Genomic DNA, 19535 nt, shown 5'->3' on the forward strand with positions numbered 1-19535 from the left:
TTGCTTTGAGATCCTATATCACTAGTGACCCTCACAACATCTTGGTCAACTGGTCAACCACCACCTATGTCTGCAACTGGATTGACGTTACTTGTGGTGCTCGCCACCTCAGAGTAGCATAATTGAATCTCTCGTACATGGGTGGGCGGAGGCATGTAAGGACCAGTGCAGTCACTGGCCCCCACTCAACTTTTGTCTCTTTCTTCTAAAATGTAATATGTATTGCTGTTATTGAATAATCTATATTAATTAATATGTTTATTTTATCATGTGGGCCAGCAGCCAAATCCTGTTTTCCTTTCCACCAAGCTTAAGCCACTTTCCTTTCCTTTTCCAAAGGTTTATGGCTCTTATTATTATATATTCACCCTTTTACAAAAATTGATAAAATCCTAACCCATTTTTCTCCTTTCTTGGAGATACACAAGCAGCGAAGTAAACTTTCTCAATGCACTGCCTGAGCCTATGAGTTTTTCTCTCAAACTCCATATTAAACTATCAAGTTTTAATTAGGTTAATTTATTTAATTAAAGTTTTTTTAGTAGTTCTCTTTTTTATTTATTTATTTATTTTTAGTTAATAAATTTTAATTTTTTTTTCCTTTTATTGATTTTAATAGATCTTTCAATTTATGTATAAATGATTGCTTCGTTGCATATATTGAGAGATAAATTTTCAATAGTATAGATGACGAGGTTGTTATGCAACGATTTTAAAATATGAAAACTCGTCAAGAACAATGATGATTGTAATGAATACACAACATGATTTTTGATGTTTTGCTATGTCTTGTGAGTTCAAATTTTTTATTGTTTATATTTTTATGAGAGGCCCCACACACATGAAATTCTGGCCGCCAAACTTTCATAGGAACCATTCCACCACACTTAGGCAACCTCTCATTCCTTGTTGCACTAAGCTTCAACAATAACAGCTTCCAAGGTACTTTCCCTATGAATTGTCTTATTTACGTCGCTTGAAGTTGGTTAGATTTGGATACAACAACTTTATGGGATCCATTCCATCGTGGTTTGGGGCCTTCCCCAAACTTCAAAGCTTCTATTTGCATGGCAATCAATTTTCAGGTTCCATACCCACGACTGTCTTCAACTTATCTACATTGCAAGTAATTAATCTAAGCAATAATCAACTATCAGGTACATATATGTCAACAAGTTACTTAGAATCTACTATTGATATACCGTTACGTTTTAGCATTTTGTTATTAATCTATAAGCCCGCTTTTTTTTTTCTTTAGACAAATAGATTGCATGTCATGCGATACTAAAAAAAACTCTCACTTGAATAGAATATGCATTTAAATTTTAATTTTGAAGGTAGTAATTAGTAAGGGTGCTTATTGGAACCGAAGAACCAATAAACTGAGCAGAAAAAACCTAGAAAAAAACCATGTTGACTAAAACGTCAACTCTAGTTCAAGAACCAAACCAGTTTAGTTCGGTTCCAATTCCAGTTCCAGTTTGCATATTAAAAAAACCAATCCAAACTTATTGTATTTTTTGTTACAAAAAGAATCAATCCCATTCTTAATCCCTAGCCCAATACCAAATTCCAAAGCCCAAACATAAGCTCCAAGCCCAAGCCTAGTGCCCAAAGGCCAACCCTTTGTCTCCCAGTTTTGTTTGGCCTTTTTCTCTTTCTTCTCTTTCCCTTTTACTTTTTTCCTGACTCTCTTTCCTAGGGGTGGGCATGATTCGGATTGGACCGGTTTTTGCCTCAAATTAGAACCGATCCAGTACTATTCATTCGGTTGGTTTTAATTAAAAATTTTCAAAAACTATCCGGTTTGGTTCCAGTCCGGTCCAGTTTTGAACCGGATTATAAAAATTATTTTTTAATACAATTCTCAACTAAAATATTATTATTTTTACTTGAAAATTAACAAATTATTCAATTTCATATAAAAATAAATATTAAAGTTAGAAAAAGAGAGATTTTGAAATTGAACTTGGATAAATATTAGTTTTTTGTTGTTAAATTAAAAATATAGCATTAAATATAAATATATATTGAAATTATATATTTTTAATTTGACCGGTTCGGTTCGGTCTGATTCAGTTTGTGAAGACATGGAATTAGATCCAAAACCGGTCCAAATCAGATCCGGTTCGATTTTTGATCTGTTTTTTACTTTTTGGTCAACTCGGTTTTTCAGTTTGGTTCGAGTGCAGTTCGGCTCAAATTTCGGTTCGCGGTTTGAGTGCCACCCTACTCTCTCCCCTACTTTTCTTTCTTCCTTCTTCCTCTACCTTTTTCTCCCTCTCTCTCTCTCTCTCTCTCCGTCTCTTCTTCCTGTTTTTTTTTTCTCTCTCCCTCTCTCTCCTTCTCTTTTTCCTTTTTTTTTTCCCTTCTCTTTTTCATCTCTCTCTTTCTCTGGTTCAGTTTTCTTATCTTGCTCTGGTTTATCTCCTTCTCTCTACAATTTTCTTTTCTTTCTCTGGTGTTTTGTTTGTTTCTGTTTCTCTGTTCTCTTCTTTTAGATAGAAGATTATAGATATGTGGGCATATGTATTTTTGTTTGTATTTTTCCTTGCAAGTCTGATAGACCTAAGGCAAGTTTAGCAAGGTAGATATGAAAGAAAATTGAAAGAACGGAACCAGTCATTATAGTTTCGGATTGGTTCGAGTTTACCACTCATTTGAGCTAAAAACTGAATTAAACCAAATTAGACTAGATGAATAGTGCCAATTCCAGTTTCAGTATTACGTAAAACCGAGCTAAATTGAATCGTGCCCAGCCCTGATAATAAGGTTTATTCGTGTTGATTTTTTACTATACTCAAAAGCTTTTACAAAATTTAAATTTATAAAAGGCTTATTTATTGTAGTATCTTCTGAAATTTCGGTCAAATCTCACTTTAACTCCCAAAGTTAAAGTGGCATATTTAACCCCCTTGACCGTGGTTTCGTGTTTACTTTACCCCCTCTCCCCACTGTCATCTCCATTAATAACTCTATCAGTTTTGATGACGTGGTAAGGTTATTTTAGTTTTTTTTACCACAAGTGATAATGTGTTATGTAAAGGGCCCACTATTTTTTTTGGTTTAAGTGGACTAAAATATATAATAAAATAATGTAATTACTTGTTTAATTTAAAATTTTTAAAAATGGAAAAATTATAAATGAAAGTCTTTCTTCTCCATCTCTCTCCCATGATCTCTGTCACCCTCAACTTCATCAACAACCATTGTAAGCCTGAGCAATGAGATCTTTGAAGGTAGAGGTCAAAATCATGGGCAAACACTACTACATTTTACGGTTTGCGCGACGAAGAGAGTTTCATCGCGCAAACATACATTAAGTCGCACAAATGTCTGCGCGATAGAAAATTCGTCGCTCAAAAAGTGTGAAGAAAGACTTTGCGCGACCAATATTTTGCATTCGTCGCGCAAAACTGTACGACGGTTTACCCTTCGTTGCATGAAAGGTTTAGGGACGCAAAAACTCTTCGTTGCAAAAACCTTTGCGCGACGAACTAATGTTAAATCGCAAAAACATGCACGACATATTTAGGAAGCCAAAACTCTTCGTCACACAAACCTTTGCTCGACGAACTAATGTTCGTCATGAAAACATTGCGCAACAAATTTGGAGCCATGAACGATTCTTCGTCGCGCTTTATGTGTCCCTCACGTTTGCGCGACGAGATATATTCTTGCGACGAAGAGTGGTTGTCGCGCATATACTTTTAGCAACGAAGAGCTTCGTCGTGCAATAATAAATTATATGTATAAAATATTGTTATACGTTTTTTTATTTTGTAAATGTGTTCAAAATTAATATATATTATATAAATTTAATATTACTTTTTTTTTTTGGGTACAAAAATGAATTTGGTTTTTTTTTTTGGTAATAAAATGAAATTGCAAAAAAAAAAATTATAAAGAATACATCTATTATATAAAATAAAATAAATGTATATAATACAAGAGAAATTTTTTTTAAATAATTATGAAAATAAAAAACTAATCAAATAATGTTCCAAAATCTACATTGTCGTTTGGCACATGCGGCTCGAAGGTGCAGGCAGGGGCCGTGGTCTGCTGCGGATGGTGCGGGTGGGCGGGCTCGGAGGTCGACCTATGGCGAGGATTGGAATGCGGACCGTGCGAGGGACTCGAGAATCACCGACATCGACTGCAGCGTGGCCACATGCGATCAAGCGATTACGGACTTGACTGCGGCTGGCTGATGGGAGTGCAGGTTCCCTCTGCGGGCATTCCCATCCCTCGACAATATGTCGGCCTCCTCTCGAAAGTCGATCCAGCGTCTCCGTCAGGATTTGAAACCCGAGCATCCTGTGGAGGATCCACAGACTCGATCGAGTCTCGGGAGGAAGGGGAGGCGGATTCTGAAGAACCAATTGGCTCCTCTCCACCATCGTCGTCTATTTAACATAACATAAAATATAAATTAAAACATTCATATAATAACTTTTAAACTTGAATGCGTAATATAAGAATTAAAATTAAAAAATACTTACATGAAGGGACTCGGCCAACTCATTCCCAGTGAACATAAGCGTCGCCAAAGGCGTCGATCTACTGGGAATTTGGACCCCCCTAAATTGAACAAGAGAAGAAAAATATTAGTACGAAAAAAATAAATTAAGAATAATGACACATTAAAAATTAAAATACAATTATTTTATTATTACCCGGTGCCGTGCATCCATCCTATAGGAGAAGGGCCTGGAACCTGAATGGTGGAGAAGAGTCTTCTTCTTCCTATTGCCCTTATTGACTTTGGCTTTATTATGTTATACAAAAAATAAACAGTATTAGTTGAAATTGAAATGAAATATAAAAAATTAAATAAACATTAATAAGAAGTATAAACTAAATTTGAAATTCATATTACAAATTACCACAAAATCGGGCACCTGAAAATGAGTGCAGAGCCACGCCCAACTATCCTCCCGCCCCTCAAGCTCCTTCGAGCAACCCTCTAGAAGAGCAACTTCCGGATCCTCAAAAGCCTCAAAATAGTGGTGCAAGTCGCTATTCCACTGCTTGTACCTATCATAGAAGAGTCTATTGAGGTACGCTAAAGACTCGTAGTCGAGGTCCTCCAAGTTGTAGTTCATCTGCAATAAATTCATTACATACAAATATATAAAGTTTGAAAGAAAAAGAATGAAAAGGTAGGATACATACCTTCCAAGACTTGATCTCGTCAGGCATGACCTTCCAAGACTTCCATTGCATCGGGCAATGGGTACACACGACGTGACCAACGTCGTGGGCCAAAGCTATGCAACTCGGCGTCGGTGCAGCCTAATGTCGCTAAATCGTATCCGATGTTGATACATTGTTGGTCACCCGGGTGACCTTCGTAAATCTTCAAGCTGCGGACCAGCGGGTGTTCCTCTTGGCTGCAAAGAAATATGACATTAATAAATAACAAATTTAACTATAAAATACAAAAATAAAAACAAAGCAAAAACAAAAACAAAAGAAGCTGGAATTGTAGGAAATCTATACACAGGTGTAAGCTCGATGCATCGATTGATGTGGTGCCGGTAGTCTTGGCGGGCGATGATGCCGCTGGCGCTAACAGCTGCTCCCGTTGAAGCCGATGAAGAAGGCATCTGGGACCACGGGACCAACTTCCAACTGGTCCATCTATCTTTGGCGCTTGATGGCGGCGATCTTGGTGGCGGGGGCTCTGAACTTGGTGTAAGCCGTCAGCGACCTCGACGTCTAATCAGGTCTGACATCTGCACAATTTCATTAATACACATACAAATTCCAAAAATTATACGAATATTTGTAAGCACATATAATTTTATTCAGATTCTTAACTAATTCATTAAAAGCATAGACCTAGGGTTTGAGAGTTTGGAGTATCCGAGACTCCGATCCACGATCCGTCGAATCCTACACAATCCTAGAAATACAACATACGACATGCATGAGTTTGAGTTCGATCCAACTGTCCGAACATATCGAACTCGGAAATCGCACAATAGGCAAAATCCGTTTGACACTCAAACGGTAACCAAATTCCAATCCAAACACATCTACACGCTCGGGACAACCAGGGGATTGCCGGGACTCAATGCACCTCCTACGGTATCCCATGCACCACCACACGGCGGCGTGGGTGTCCAAGCGATAACAATCGCCGGAATTTTCTACAAATTAAGGGCCAAGGTTCCTACCCTATGTTCAAAACATGAATTGGAGGCACTTTTGTTCTCGGACCTACCCCGAAAAACGGCCGGAAGTGACTGGAATTTGAATTCAAAAACAGGCGAAATCTAGGGTTTCAAATAGACTACCTTATTCAAACAATTATGCAAATCCTACCCAACTATCAGCTAAAGCATCAAAAATAGGCCAGAAACCATACATCAATTGTCGGTTGGCTGCAAGAGGAGAGAGAACGAGGCCGGCGAGGATTCGGTGAAAATCGAGCAATTTCAGCGAGAGGATCGTGTGTGGCGGGAAGCTTCGGGTGTGGCGGGAAGCTACAGGGTTGGAAGGCACTAGGCTGAGGTGACGGTGAGAGAGAGAGAGAGAGAGAGAGAGAGAGAGATTTGCAGAAATCGAATCTGGGGAAGAAGGAGGCGCTCAAGTGGTTTCTGAAACTTTATTCTAGTTTCCGCGATGAAGGGACAAATAGCGTCGTGCAAAATAATTTAAATGATTATTGCGCGACGAAAATACAAAATTTCCGTCGCGCAATGATGTGGTATCGCCCAAAATGTGGGATTAGGGTTTCGAGTTTGTGCGACGAAGATTAAAAATCGTTGCGCAAGGGTTTCTACAACAACTTTGCGCGACGCAAACACACATTATTAAATCGCGCAATGTTCAGAGTCCGTAAAATTTGGGATTAGGGTTTAGGCTTGGTGTGGCTTGCACGACGAAGATAACTGCATCGTGCAAATATTTTATGTCGTTCCGCAAACTTGTAATTTGCCAAAAATTTCGACCAAGTGTTGATGGGGAAAATGAAAATCTGGATGACATTGGCGACGGCGGCGTCTTGTCGTCGCGCAATGCTATGCTCTGCACACATTGCGCGACGAAAGCTGTCACACTTCGTCGTGCAAACTAGTGATTTGCCAACAATTTCGACTAAGTGTTCAAGGGAAGAGTAAAAGGTCGGATGATGTTGCACGACGAAGAAGCTCATTAAATCGCGCAAATCCTAAACCTAAACCCTAAACCCTAAAATCTAAAACCTAAACCCTAAATCCTAAACTTGTTTCAATGATCCAACCGGTAAACTTAATTTTTTATACTGCGGGATCGTTTACGCCGAAAATCGGAAAAAACAAACATTCAAAGATCAAGCAACGAGACAAAACTTTTCGACGGTTATAAATGAAAAGTCACAATTTAACGGTAATTTTAACTCCGATTTTGATGTTTTTTGCAGATACATTTCTTGACCCAATATGAATACAATGACTGAATTTGATCTTCAATTTAATATATTTACACTAAGGGATAACACATAATCTTATTTTATGTTTAACGAAAGTATAAGTAAACTCTTCATTGTTGATGATTCTATTGTTTTGATGGCATACGCATTTTACGAAACTAGTTTCAGTAATCCAGCCGTCAAACTTGTTTGTTTATACTTCGAGATCATAGGTCCCAAAAATCGGAAAAAAAAAAACAGTCAGAGATCAAGTAGCAGGACAAAACTTTTGTGATTATAAATGAAAAGTCATGATTGCTAACTGTTTTTTGAACTCCGATTTTGAAGATTTTTTTACAGCTACACTCCTTGACCCTATATGAATACAATGAACTAATTCGATCATGAATTTCAAATATATACGTGTGTATATATTAAAAAATATATATATGTATATTTGCGCGACGAAGGAGCACTTTGTTTCGTCGCGCAAAATATCTTCTACGCAATGGATGGTTTTGTCGCGCAAAAGTTTAACTTTACGCAATGAGAGCTTCTGCGTCGTGCAAAATTAAGCGCGACGATGTTTACTTTGTCGCGCAAGGGTTTGGCGCCAATTGTTTATCATTCTCATTTTTTAAAAGTTTGGTTCATTATTAAATAACACAATTTTTTTTTTCTTTTGAAAACTTATGTAAGTAGTTGAATTAAAAAAAATTGTTTTGTATAAGGGCATTTTGGTAATAAAATTGGTTTTGATTTCGATTTTCACAATAGTAAACGATTTTAAGGAGAATTGATTTTTTTTTTCATTATGATTTCTGACAGTTAATATTGGAATGCTAACTCTGATTCCTTGTTACAATTCATATACATATATACAGACATTTGTATTACACAAAATATGTACACTAACATAATAAAATTACAAAAAAAATTCATTATTCATCATCTGAACTATAATAACTTTCGTTATCGTCGCTATCATCACTTTCGGTCTCCCAGTCCTCCTCCTCCTCTTCCTCTATAACTACATCATCGTCGTTTCTCGGGCCCACTTTGCAACATCGTATCGCGGAAGATCACCGAGGTCAATTGTAATTGACTGAAACGGTTTTTGTATAACATTTGTATCTCGAAGTGTTTCCGCATCATTTTCCATTGAAGATACTAAACGTTGGTCAGCCACATTGTCGACGTCATTGTCAGTTGGGTCTAGTTTTGGTATAGCATACACGTTCCTATGATCCATCTTCTGAACAACTTCCCAAGCATTCCCGGCTTTAGGGTCATCTAGATACACAATCTGTGTTGCCATGTTTGCCAAAATGTAAGGGTCGTCATCATACCAAGTTCTGTTAATGTTCACAGATAGTAAGTCATTATCGATTTTAACACTTCCCGACCTATTTGGGTTGGTATCAAATCATCGACACTTAAACATGATAACTTGGTATCGATCTTTGTAAAGCAACTGCACGACAGTTGTGAGTTTGGTATAGAAATCAATGTCCGTACTTTCGACTCCACGGGACATGGACACGATGTTTTGCGTACACGACTTGTCATCTCGTGCAGCCCCAAAAATTTGACGCCGTTAACATTACAACCAGAGAACAATTCAGCGCGAATCGGGCCGAACGGTAAGTTATATAACTCATCACTATAAGTGGGGGAATTCGATGATTTCAACTTATTCACCTAATATTATACAAAACCGTTCACATGTTAGTCTAACGAAATTAAATACTACAATTTATATTTTTCAAATACAAAACACTTATAACTTACAGAATCCAAAAACCATTGTGGAAATAATTCACGGTGTTTCTGGGCAACCAAATGTGATGGATGTTCTCGCTTCATCATCTCTTCATGCTCATCTAAGTATGCCATTATCTCATCACAATTGTTCAGTACGAACTAATGCGCTACCTCCATGTCATTTCTAGAAAACGACTCTCCTCGTTCAGGATCTCCAAAGGGTCGTGCGCTTTGGGCAAAAACAGAAAGTTTTTCATTTCTTATACCTCCGTCATTATTGCGCTGAGGACGATTGAAAGCCATCTCCACATCTTTTAAATACATTCCGCTGAAAGTAAGCGACTCATATTGAACCCAAGCCTCTATAATTGATCCTTCGGGCCTCGCCCTGTTGCGTACACTTTTTTCAGCTATCCGAGAAGCCTGTCAAAATAAAACTATATGATACAAATTAGCAAGCCTGTGATAATGATGCATACAGAAAAACGATAAGGATTATATACCTTTCTATTGGATACATCCAGCGATAGTTGACAGGACCAGCAAGCAATGCCTTTTCTGGCAAGTGAACCATCACGTGGATCATACTTGTAAAGAAAGCTGGAGGGAATATCATCTCAAACTTGCATAGGACTTGGACAATGTCATGCCGCAACTGATTAATGTCTGTCTTTCGCAATGTTTTCGCCGTGAGTCGTGAAAAAAATCTGGACAACAACATGATTGGCTTGACTACATCTTCCGGCAATAGGTATCGAATACCCACAGGAAGTAGGCGTTGTAAAAACACATGGCAGTCATGGCTCTTGTACTGATAAATTTACCCGTCAACATTCACGCATAGCGTGCGATGTTAGAAACATACCCATCGGGAAACTTTACAGACGATACAAACCATAGAAACTCTTTCTTGTCATTCGGTTTCATAGAAAAGAATGCAAGATCCCTTCTAGCTTTATCACTGTCCCTATTCATCCATAAACCCTTTCATATGCCCATTCTTTCCAAATCAAGACGAGCTTTGATCGTATCCTTTGTCTTGCCCTCGATATCTAGAATCGTGCTCACTAATATGTCGAATACATTTTTCTCAACATGCATCACATCTAGATTGTGCCTCAATTTGAGTTTCGACCAATATGGGAGTTCGAAAAACATAGGCTTGTGCGTCTAGTTCATATGTGTAGAAGGTCTGATCCGACTAACTGTTTTCCCGAGCAGACAAAATCAAGCAGTTAAGTTGTTCCAATATCTCAACACCGGACTATTCTTTGGAGTCTGAGGTGACGCTCTGTATTCCCGTCGAATTCTTTATCTTTTTCCCTCAACTCGTGGTTCCATGGCAACCATCTCTGATGACCAAGGTAACAAACTTTTCCAGCGTGCGAACCAGAAGTTACATCTTCCTTGCATACAGGACATGCTATATAACCCTTTGTGCTCTACCCAGAAACCATTGTATATGCTGGAAAATCATTCACAGTCCACACAACTGCTGCCCGCAAAGTGAACATCTTCCCAGTTGATTTATCATACGTGCGGACACCGTTTCTCCATAAATCCTTCAGCTCATCAACCAGCGGCCTTAAGTAAACATCGATTGACCTGCCAGGATCCTCAGTTATCAAAACAGTCATCATCATGTATTCTTTTTTCATGCATTTCCAAGGCGACAAATTATATGGGAATACCAAAATCGGCCAAGTGCTGTGGTGTTGGTTTAGAACCCCATACGGATTGAATCCGTCAGTGGCAAATCCCAATCTAACATTTCTTGGATTAGCAGCAAACTCGGGGAACGTTCGATCGAACTCTTTCCATGCCTCCCTATTTGTAGGATGCCGCATCACATCATCATCCACCCGTTTTTCCTTATGCCATCTCATGTCTGTGGCAGTATGTGTCAACATATACAATCGCTGCAACCTAGGTTTGAGGCGGATAACGCATAACTTTTTGAGGGATCTTAGTCGTTCTATTCTGAGATGTCTTTTTGAACCTCGACTCATTGCATATATGGCATGTATCCAACGTTTCATGCTCTTTGTAGAATAACATGCAATTGTTTTCGCAAGAGTGAATTTTTTCATAACCCAATCCCAGACCATTCAACACCTTCTGCGCGTGTTTATGGTCTTTCGGCAAACAATTGTCTGTCGGAAGCATTCTCTTGACAACCCCCAAAAAATAATCGAAACACAGGTTCGACATACGATACTTTATTTTTCCATGCATTAGCTCCACAATGGCCTTGAGAACGGAAAAGCTCTTGCACCCCGGGTATAACTCTTGTTTGGCATTTTTTAACAATTTTTCATATTGTTCAAACTCCGCACTGTCTATTGGTGTAGACACGTCATCTTCCCCTTCCTAATTGATGATGGTCAATGCAAATGGAAAAGCATCCTATATAATATCCATGACTTCATCATTGGGATCCACAATAGTTTCAACATTGGCCACTCTTGTGGCATTTGGAGACGAGACATGGTCTAATTGTTCCCCGTGAAGGTTCCAAATGCTATATGTCTCAATCATTCCATTTCTTACTAAATGAAATCCAACATTTTCAATTGTCTCCCACAACGTGTTGTTACACCTCCTACAAGGACAACGAATTCTAGTTGCACCTGGGTTGTGTCTACGTGCAAACTCAATAAAATCTTGGATTCCATCCAAGTATTCATCTGCGCATCTATTCGGGTTCTGTATCCACCTTTTGCTCATAATTCCTGAAACCACAATCACAACAGAACAATCACAACAACTTCATACGAAGTTATAATGTCACCTTATGCCTCCGGTAAGGGCCTTATCTCATTCGGGAATGCATAGTCCTGCCACGTAACCTACAACTACATGAGATTAGATTTCGATGTGGATGAATTTTGGCAGCATCTCGATACAGATTCTTGAGGTGGGCATAGGTATAAATACCTCGTACCACTGAAGAATGTACGAGATGACACGAAATCTCCACAATCGAAACCTAATCCTGTAGCCGTAGATTACGTGACAACACTATGCAGTACCAAACTGTCCAAATAATGGGACAATTCAAGAATTAATCGGACCGCAGTCATGCATTACGCATCCATGCACGAAATCCAACTAATCTCGAGCGGAAACTAAGCATTACTAAACATAAAAATAAAAGTACGAAGTTAATTTGAATTAACTTCTTACATCACAACATATTGTGCTACGTCATGCACAATTTAACAACATAATATAAATATAACTTCACAAAAAAATTTTAAACATAACAAACTAACTTTAACATTATTAATATATAAAACGAATAAAATACCTTCTCAAACGTTCTCCACCAATCGCTAATTACAAATATCCCTAACGAGAACAAAATAAATAGCGTTAGTACGAATTTAAATTAATACTTTTAAACTAATGACGAAAAATACTTACCCAATGAATGTATTGAAGTCCCAACAGTGGCAAAGAGGTTGAGAGAGAGGCAAAGGTAGAATGCTTTTTTTTTTTGCATTCGGCCTCTGCAATGGCAGAATTCTCATATGAAGAAGAAGGACTTTGCGCGACGAATCAATAATTTCGTCGAGCAAATTGCCGTCGTGAAAAACCAAATTTTCCGTTGCACAAACCAAAATTTTCGTCGTGCAATATCGTCACGCAAACTTGAAACTTTACGCGACAAAAATTATTTACGTCGCGCAAACAAAAATATCCCACCCATGTATTTTTGGTGCCAAAAATAAAATATCCCTCATTTTCTTACGTGACGAAATATCTTCCCGTCGCGCTAAGTAGGCCTCATCATTTGGCCCGCGGGCTCATGGGCCGATGGGGGCCCGCCCGGCCCATTGGAAAAAAGCCCGGCCCGGCCCGTTATGGGCTTTGAGATGGCCCGGCCCCTTGGGCAGGCTAGGCTTGGGTGTGAAGCCGGCCCGGCCCATAGGCCCGGCCCGATTAAGCCCAAGAAAGCCCGGCCCGGCCCACCCACAAAAGCCCGGCCCGTTAGGCCCGCATAGATATATAATTATGTATAAATAAGAGTTTAGGATTATGATTATATCACTTAAATCACATATATAATTTGTTTCATTTCATTTACTTTTCTTTACTCATTCCTAGTTTATAATTGGATGATTAGCACATTAATTTGTGTCAATTATTAATACAACAATTATATATATATATACATATATAAATAAGATGAACAATATATCATATCACTAAACATAATCATCTCACGAAACATAATCGTACTACTACCACCAAATATAATCTTGTTTTTCTTGAACACATCACCAAACATTTACATATTTATTTATACCATCCTTTAAAAAAAATATCTTTTTGATACTTATTATTTTTTAAAATTATTTCTTAAAACGTAATATGGTCTAATTATGTAATAACCTCAAAAATAATACTTTGTTTTATTATTTTTGTGGAAAATCTTATTAAGTTGTGTGACTTTATTGAGTATTTTATGAATTTGGTTTGATGTGAAAATATTGAAATTAAGTGAGTTTAATCTCAAATTTAGACTAAAATGCCCTTATGATTAAGTTTATGATTTTTTTCGAATGAAGTAGGCCCGTTTCGGCCCGGCCCATTGGGCTTAGCCCTAGCCCGGCCCAATGGGCTTTCTCAAGCCCGACCTATGAGTCGGGCTTGGGCTTTGAATTTTCTAAAAAAACCCGGCCCGGCCCGGCCCGATATTTTCTCTTTCCTCTTTAAAGCCCGGCCCGGCCCGGCTCAAGCCCATTAAATTTGGGCCGGGCAGCCCATTGACGAGCCCTAGCGCTAAGTTGTCTTTTGCGACGAACAGTTTCGTCGTACAAGTTTTTACCTCCAAATAAAGGGACCCACGGTTTTCTGTCCATTTTTGCTCGACGAATTTTAGAACCATCGCGCGAGGTTGTCTTAGCGACAATATTCCTCATCAGCGCAAGTGTTTGGGCCAAAAAATTTCCCAGCTATTTTTAACTCACTTTGCTTGCGACGACGAATTTGTTTGTCGTGCAAAGACATTTATGCGATGACAAATTTGGTCGCGCAAGTTTTGATGGTTATGCTTGCGACGAATATTTTTTCGTCACCCGAGTGCATTTGTGTGCGGCGAATATTTCTTCGTTGCGCAAACTTTCGTCGTGCAAATGGTAAAACGTAGTAGTGAAAGTAATTGCTTGGACTACCGGGCTTCTTAAATCCCCTAAATTATTTACAAAATCACCCAATAATCCTAGCCCTACTCTACTGTAATTTGCATCAAAACCATAACTAAAGCAAAAAAAAAGTTGAAAATTTCAGAGAGAGAGAGGGAGAGATCATGCGAAACTAATATTAGTTTTCGTGGTCGTTGAGGAACTAGTTCTAGGTGATCATCAATTCGGCAATGTTCACTTCTAGCTAGGAAGTAGACGACGCTTCATTTTTCTTCTTGGGCTCCTCGGGAGGGTCGTCCTCCTCATTGGCCCAATGCTTTTACTCCGGTTTCACCCGCATTGGTGGCGTTGCTGTTTCTACAATGGCGGTGGTTGGGGTGGCTTTGGGTTATGAAGTTAGGAAGGGAGAGTTCAAGGGAGAGAGATGGAGAAGAAAGATTTTTATGTATTAATTTTTCCAATTTTTATATATTTTTTAACTAAACAAGTAATTATATTATTATATTATATATTTTATTCCACTTTAAAAAAAAAGTGGGCCCTTACATGACACATCATCAGTTGTGGTCAAAAGACTAAAATAGCCATGTCACGTCATCGAAACGGACATAGTTATTAATGAAGATAACGGTAGGGGGTAAAATGGAACACGAAACCACAATCAAGGGTAAACGGGCCACTTTAACTTTGGGAGGGTAAAGTGAGGTTTGACCAAAGTTTTAGAGGGCACTATAGTAAATAAGCCTTTATAAAACTAGGGACTACCTGTAGGCTAAAATTAATGATAAAAATTGATGGCCGTCGAGGAATAATGACATAGATTCTAAATACATTGAATTACGTATGGGGAATATTTAAGGACTTTTCACATATAGCCTATTATAGCATGACATTTTGTTTTTAAAAAAATTACCCTTCCAATCAGTGGTGAATCCACAGGGAGGTCATAGGGGTCAAGCGACCCCTTAACAGCCATGGAAATAGGCATGGAGGTCCTAGTTTTTTGGAGGTGTGACCCTTTGAGCTCCCCACCATTTGTTTGATGAAAAGCCTGAATAGGAGGAAGAGAGCTCACTGGGAAGAAAAAGAGAAGTTGAGCAGGGTTTTTTTTTTTTTAATCGCTTGGTGAAAGCAGCGTCATTTTCTTAAGGCACTTCAAATATTTTTTAAACAAACTACGTCGTTTTGCTGAGGCATGCCGCATACTTAAAAAAAGAAAAAGAAAAAAAAAAGAGTAGTAGCTCTTTACCTAACTCATACCGCCAAATGAGTTGAACTTGGGCTTCTAGAGTTGATAGACAAATTGAAATCATTTAAATATATTTTTCCAATAAAGAATAAAATTTGAAAGAGAACAAATAGATAAGAAAAAGGGAAAACTCAAATTTTTTTTTTTGGAACATTTACACGATGACCCCTTAGGTTACGGATCCTAGATCCATGCTTACTTCAATCCAATTCTTTAGAAAAAAATTCATGTTGTACCTTCAAGTGAGAAAATTGTAACATACTAAGAACCAATTAGAAAGTGACAAATAGCTAGTTGGGGCTCCTTTTTTTTTTTTTTTTCCTTCTCAAAATAGGCTTTCTAAAGTGTTTTTCTATAAATTAGATAGTTTTCTAGGTTTTTTTTTTATTTTTTTTTACTTTCTAATTTCCTTTATTTAAATGTATCATGAGTCTTTGTTTGGCATACATACCAAGTGGGATACCAAAAGAAATAGGGAACTTAACAATTCTGAAGGAGATACGCCTTGACTCCAACAATTTCAACAGTATATTTGTTGCATTGCCTTGCCTTGATGTGACCCAATTATATATATATGACTCTGCTTTTGTTATAGTACATTATATGTGCATAAATCATGAATATATATATATATATGTGAATATCTGTATGATTTTCAGAAATTTCAAAGGAGATTGGCAATTTAGATAAGCTCGAGAGGTTGTATGTGCAGTCTAATGCCCTAAAAGGCCCTGTTCCTGTGGCTATTTTCAACATGTCGTCTTTGATTACATTGGCTTTATATGGAAACAGCTTGAGTGGTGGTCTTCTAGACAATATACGCCAGCATCTTCCTAGTATTCACGTGCTCAATTTGGGTCATAACCACTTTGATGGTCCACTTCCATCCAAATTATAGCAATGCAAGGAGCTTCTTATATTATCACTGGAAGAGAATAATTTCAGTGGAAGCATACCCAAAAATATTGGCAACTTAACCCAGTTAATGGTTATTACTCTTAGCAGTAACAATTTGAGAGGTAATTGATATTTCATTATGTTTTTCAAAACTATATCTTTTTTGGGTGGCATCATTTATCATTATTTAATTATTTTGTACTAGGTAACTAGACAAAAATTATTTCATAGTTAGTAAATGAGGGAGACGTTAATCATGAATATGAATTATTAGGCAGAATAAAATAGATTGAAACTTGCCTAATAAACTAGGACATACAAACTGAAGAAACGTGTTTTGCTAAAAGAAATGACATTTTGTCCTTTCATCTCCATTACATAAGTCCTCAATTAATTTTTTTAGGGATTTTATTTTCATTTAGAGATTTCAATTAACATACTGTTGTATTAATAAACATTTGCTACTAAAAGTTATGAACGAGTACATAGGGTAAGGGTTGGATTAGATTACATCAATCCATAAATAGTGAAGTTGTTGTAGACTAATAATGCAAGGGTTGTGACATTGTGGCAGGCACTATACCAGATGAGATCGGTGATCTTCAAAATTTAGAGATTTTTACAGTCAGTGGAAATAATCTGAATGGCCTCATCCCATCCTCAATCTTCAATATGTTAACCATCAGAGTAATGGCCCTTGATACAAATCCGCTATCGAGTAGCCTCCCAGCAAACATAGGCCTCGGGGTTCCAAAACTACAATTCTTTTACGTGGGAGCAACTGACCTCAGCGGAGTAATCCCCAACCTCTCCAATGCTTCTATGCTCATCAATATGGATTCGGGCAGAAACTCATTTACAGGGTTTATTCCAAGCACGCTTTGTGCCTTAACAAACATTGAGTCCATTAGATTAGGAAGTAATAATTTGATGATTGAGACTTCAACTCTCTCTTGTTTGGCTAATCTTGGAAATTTGAGAACACTAAGCTTGGCAAATAATCCGTTAAATGCCAGACTTGATGATTCCTTTTGGAATTTCTCTACATCGAGGCTTCAATTCATTAATTTACAAAATTCCAGCATGAGGGGTAGCATTCCCTTTAGTATTGGCAACTTGAGCAGCTTGATATCCTTAAGCCTGGAATACAATCAATTGAGTGGATCAATTCCAACTTCTGTGGGAAAACTTTGGAATCTCCAAGGTTTATACTTGGGTTACAACAAATTGCAAGGGCATATCCCATATGAACTTTGTGAGCTATATAACCTAGCTGAATTGGATTTGGGTAGCAATCAGCTCTCTGGTTCTATACCTTTTTGCTTGGGTAATTTAACTGCATCTCTAAGACGTCTATCACTATTGTCCAATTGGTTGAGTTTCACAATACCATCTACTTTATGGAGACTTGCCTATATCACCTATGTAGACTTATCATACAATTCTCTAATTGGACCTCTCTCGGAAGATATTGGAAAGTTGAAAGTTGTGATAGAGGTACATTTATCATATAACCATTTATCTGGTATTATACCAAGCACTATTGGGGCTCTTCCGAATTTGGTTAACCTAACCTTGGCAAATAATAATTTTGAAGGCCCTATTCCAAGTACATTTCACGACTTGCTAAGCCTGAATCTCTTGGATTTATCTAGAAACAATCTATCTGGAGTGATTCCAAGGTCTTTAGAAGCTCTCTTACTTCTCAAGTATCTGGATTTGTCCTTCAACAGGCTCCAAGGAGAAATTCCATCTGGTGGACCCTTTCAAAACTTCTCCGCTCAATCATTTGTCTCAAACACTGCACTCTGTGGTGCACCCCGACTTCATGTTCCACCATGCAAAAATGGTACACTTGAACCAAATTGGAGGAAAGCTAAATATATAATCCCGGGGATCATATCAGTAGTGCTAATAGTGGCCTCCATATCTATCTTTCTTTTACGCAGGAAAAGGAATGTGGAAGTTCCAACAGAGTCTACCTTATTGTCTCAACTTCTTTGGAGAAGAGTTTCACGCCTAGAACTTCTAAGGGTGACAAATGGATTTAACGAAGAAAACAACTTACTTGGAAGTGGGGGTTTTGGCTCAGTATATAAAGGGACACTTTCAGATGGAATAGATATTGCGGTAAAGGTTTTCAATTTACAGCTAGAAGGGGCTTTCAAGAATTTTGATAGGGAATGTGAAATGCTAAGCAACATTCGTCATCGAAACCTTATCAAAATCATCAGTTGTTGCAGTGAAATTGACTTCAAAGCCTTGGTACTGCAATACATGCCTAATGGGAGCCTGGAGAAGTGGTTGTATTCTGAGAACTGTTCTTTGAATATCCTAGAGCGGTTGACTATATTAATAGATGTTGCAGCGGCATTAGAATACCTTCATCATGGTTATTCAATGCCTATTGTCCACTGCGATTTGAAGTCGAGCAATATACTACTAGACCATGATATGGTTGCGCATGTTGCTGATTTTGGAATTGCAAAACTCTTGGGTGGAGGAGATTTTATGACCCAAACCATGACCCTAGCCACAGTTGGGTATATGGCTCCAGGTGATGTGCTTGTTAGTTTGATATCTTTCGGTTTTATACATGTTGTCCTTAATCATGAAGAACTCAACTCATAATTTTCATTTCATCATACACATTTATATAATTCATATTGCAGAGTATGGAATGGAAGGAATAGTTTCAACAGGAGGGGATGTATACAGTTTTGGGATTGTAGTGATGGAAACATTCACAAGAAGGAAGCCAACAAATGAGATGTTTGTTGGTGAAATGAATTTAAAGCAATGGATTGCAAACTCACTAGTATTACTAGATGCAATGATAGATGAAGTTGTGGATGCCAATTTGCTTGGGATTGGGGCACAACAGGAAGATGATGATCATGTGGGGAAGAGGGATTGCATATCAGCCATTATGAGATTATCTCTTGCTTGCTGTGCAAAATCACCAGAAGAGAGGGTAAGTATGAAAGAAGCTGTAGCCACACTTAACAAAATCAAGACAAAGTTTGTGAAGGACGTTTCTTCAAAAGGTGTGTTGTTAAACCGTCCTCTTGTTTAG

The 19535-nt window shown here is 38.0% G+C and overlaps 1 protein-coding gene and 1 pseudogene across 1 annotated transcript; both read left to right on the forward strand.

Annotated features, from left to right (window-relative positions):
• Positions 1 to 122: 122 nt before the first annotated feature.
• On the forward strand, positions 123 to 16589 carry LOC103326395 (uncharacterized; annotated as a pseudogene).
• A 527-nt stretch (positions 16590 to 17116) lies between these two features.
• LOC148918898 (uncharacterized) lies at positions 17117 to 19535 on the forward strand. Its single transcript, XM_089047937.1, has 2 exons — positions 17117 to 19016; positions 19132 to 19535. The coding sequence occupies exons 1-2, from the start codon at positions 17132 to 17134 to the stop codon at positions 19533 to 19535; spliced, it is 2289 nt and encodes a 762-aa protein (XP_088904063.1). The 5' UTR covers positions 17117 to 17131.

Source organism: Prunus mume, linkage group LG3 (genome assembly GCF_029339155.1).
Source record: "Prunus mume cultivar Tortuosa linkage group LG3, ASM2933915v1, whole genome shotgun sequence".
Lineage (NCBI taxonomy): Eukaryota > Viridiplantae > Streptophyta > Magnoliopsida > Rosales > Rosaceae > Prunus > Prunus mume.

Coding starts and splice junctions, on each gene's coding strand:
- LOC148918898 (XM_089047937.1), top strand. CDS start 17,132: ATGTTAACCATCAGAGTAATGGCCCTTGATACAAATCCGCTATCGAGT. Junction 19,017..19,131: donor AGTTGGGTATATGGCTCCAG/GTGATGTGCTTG, acceptor TTCATATTGCAG/AGTATGGAATGGAAGGAATA.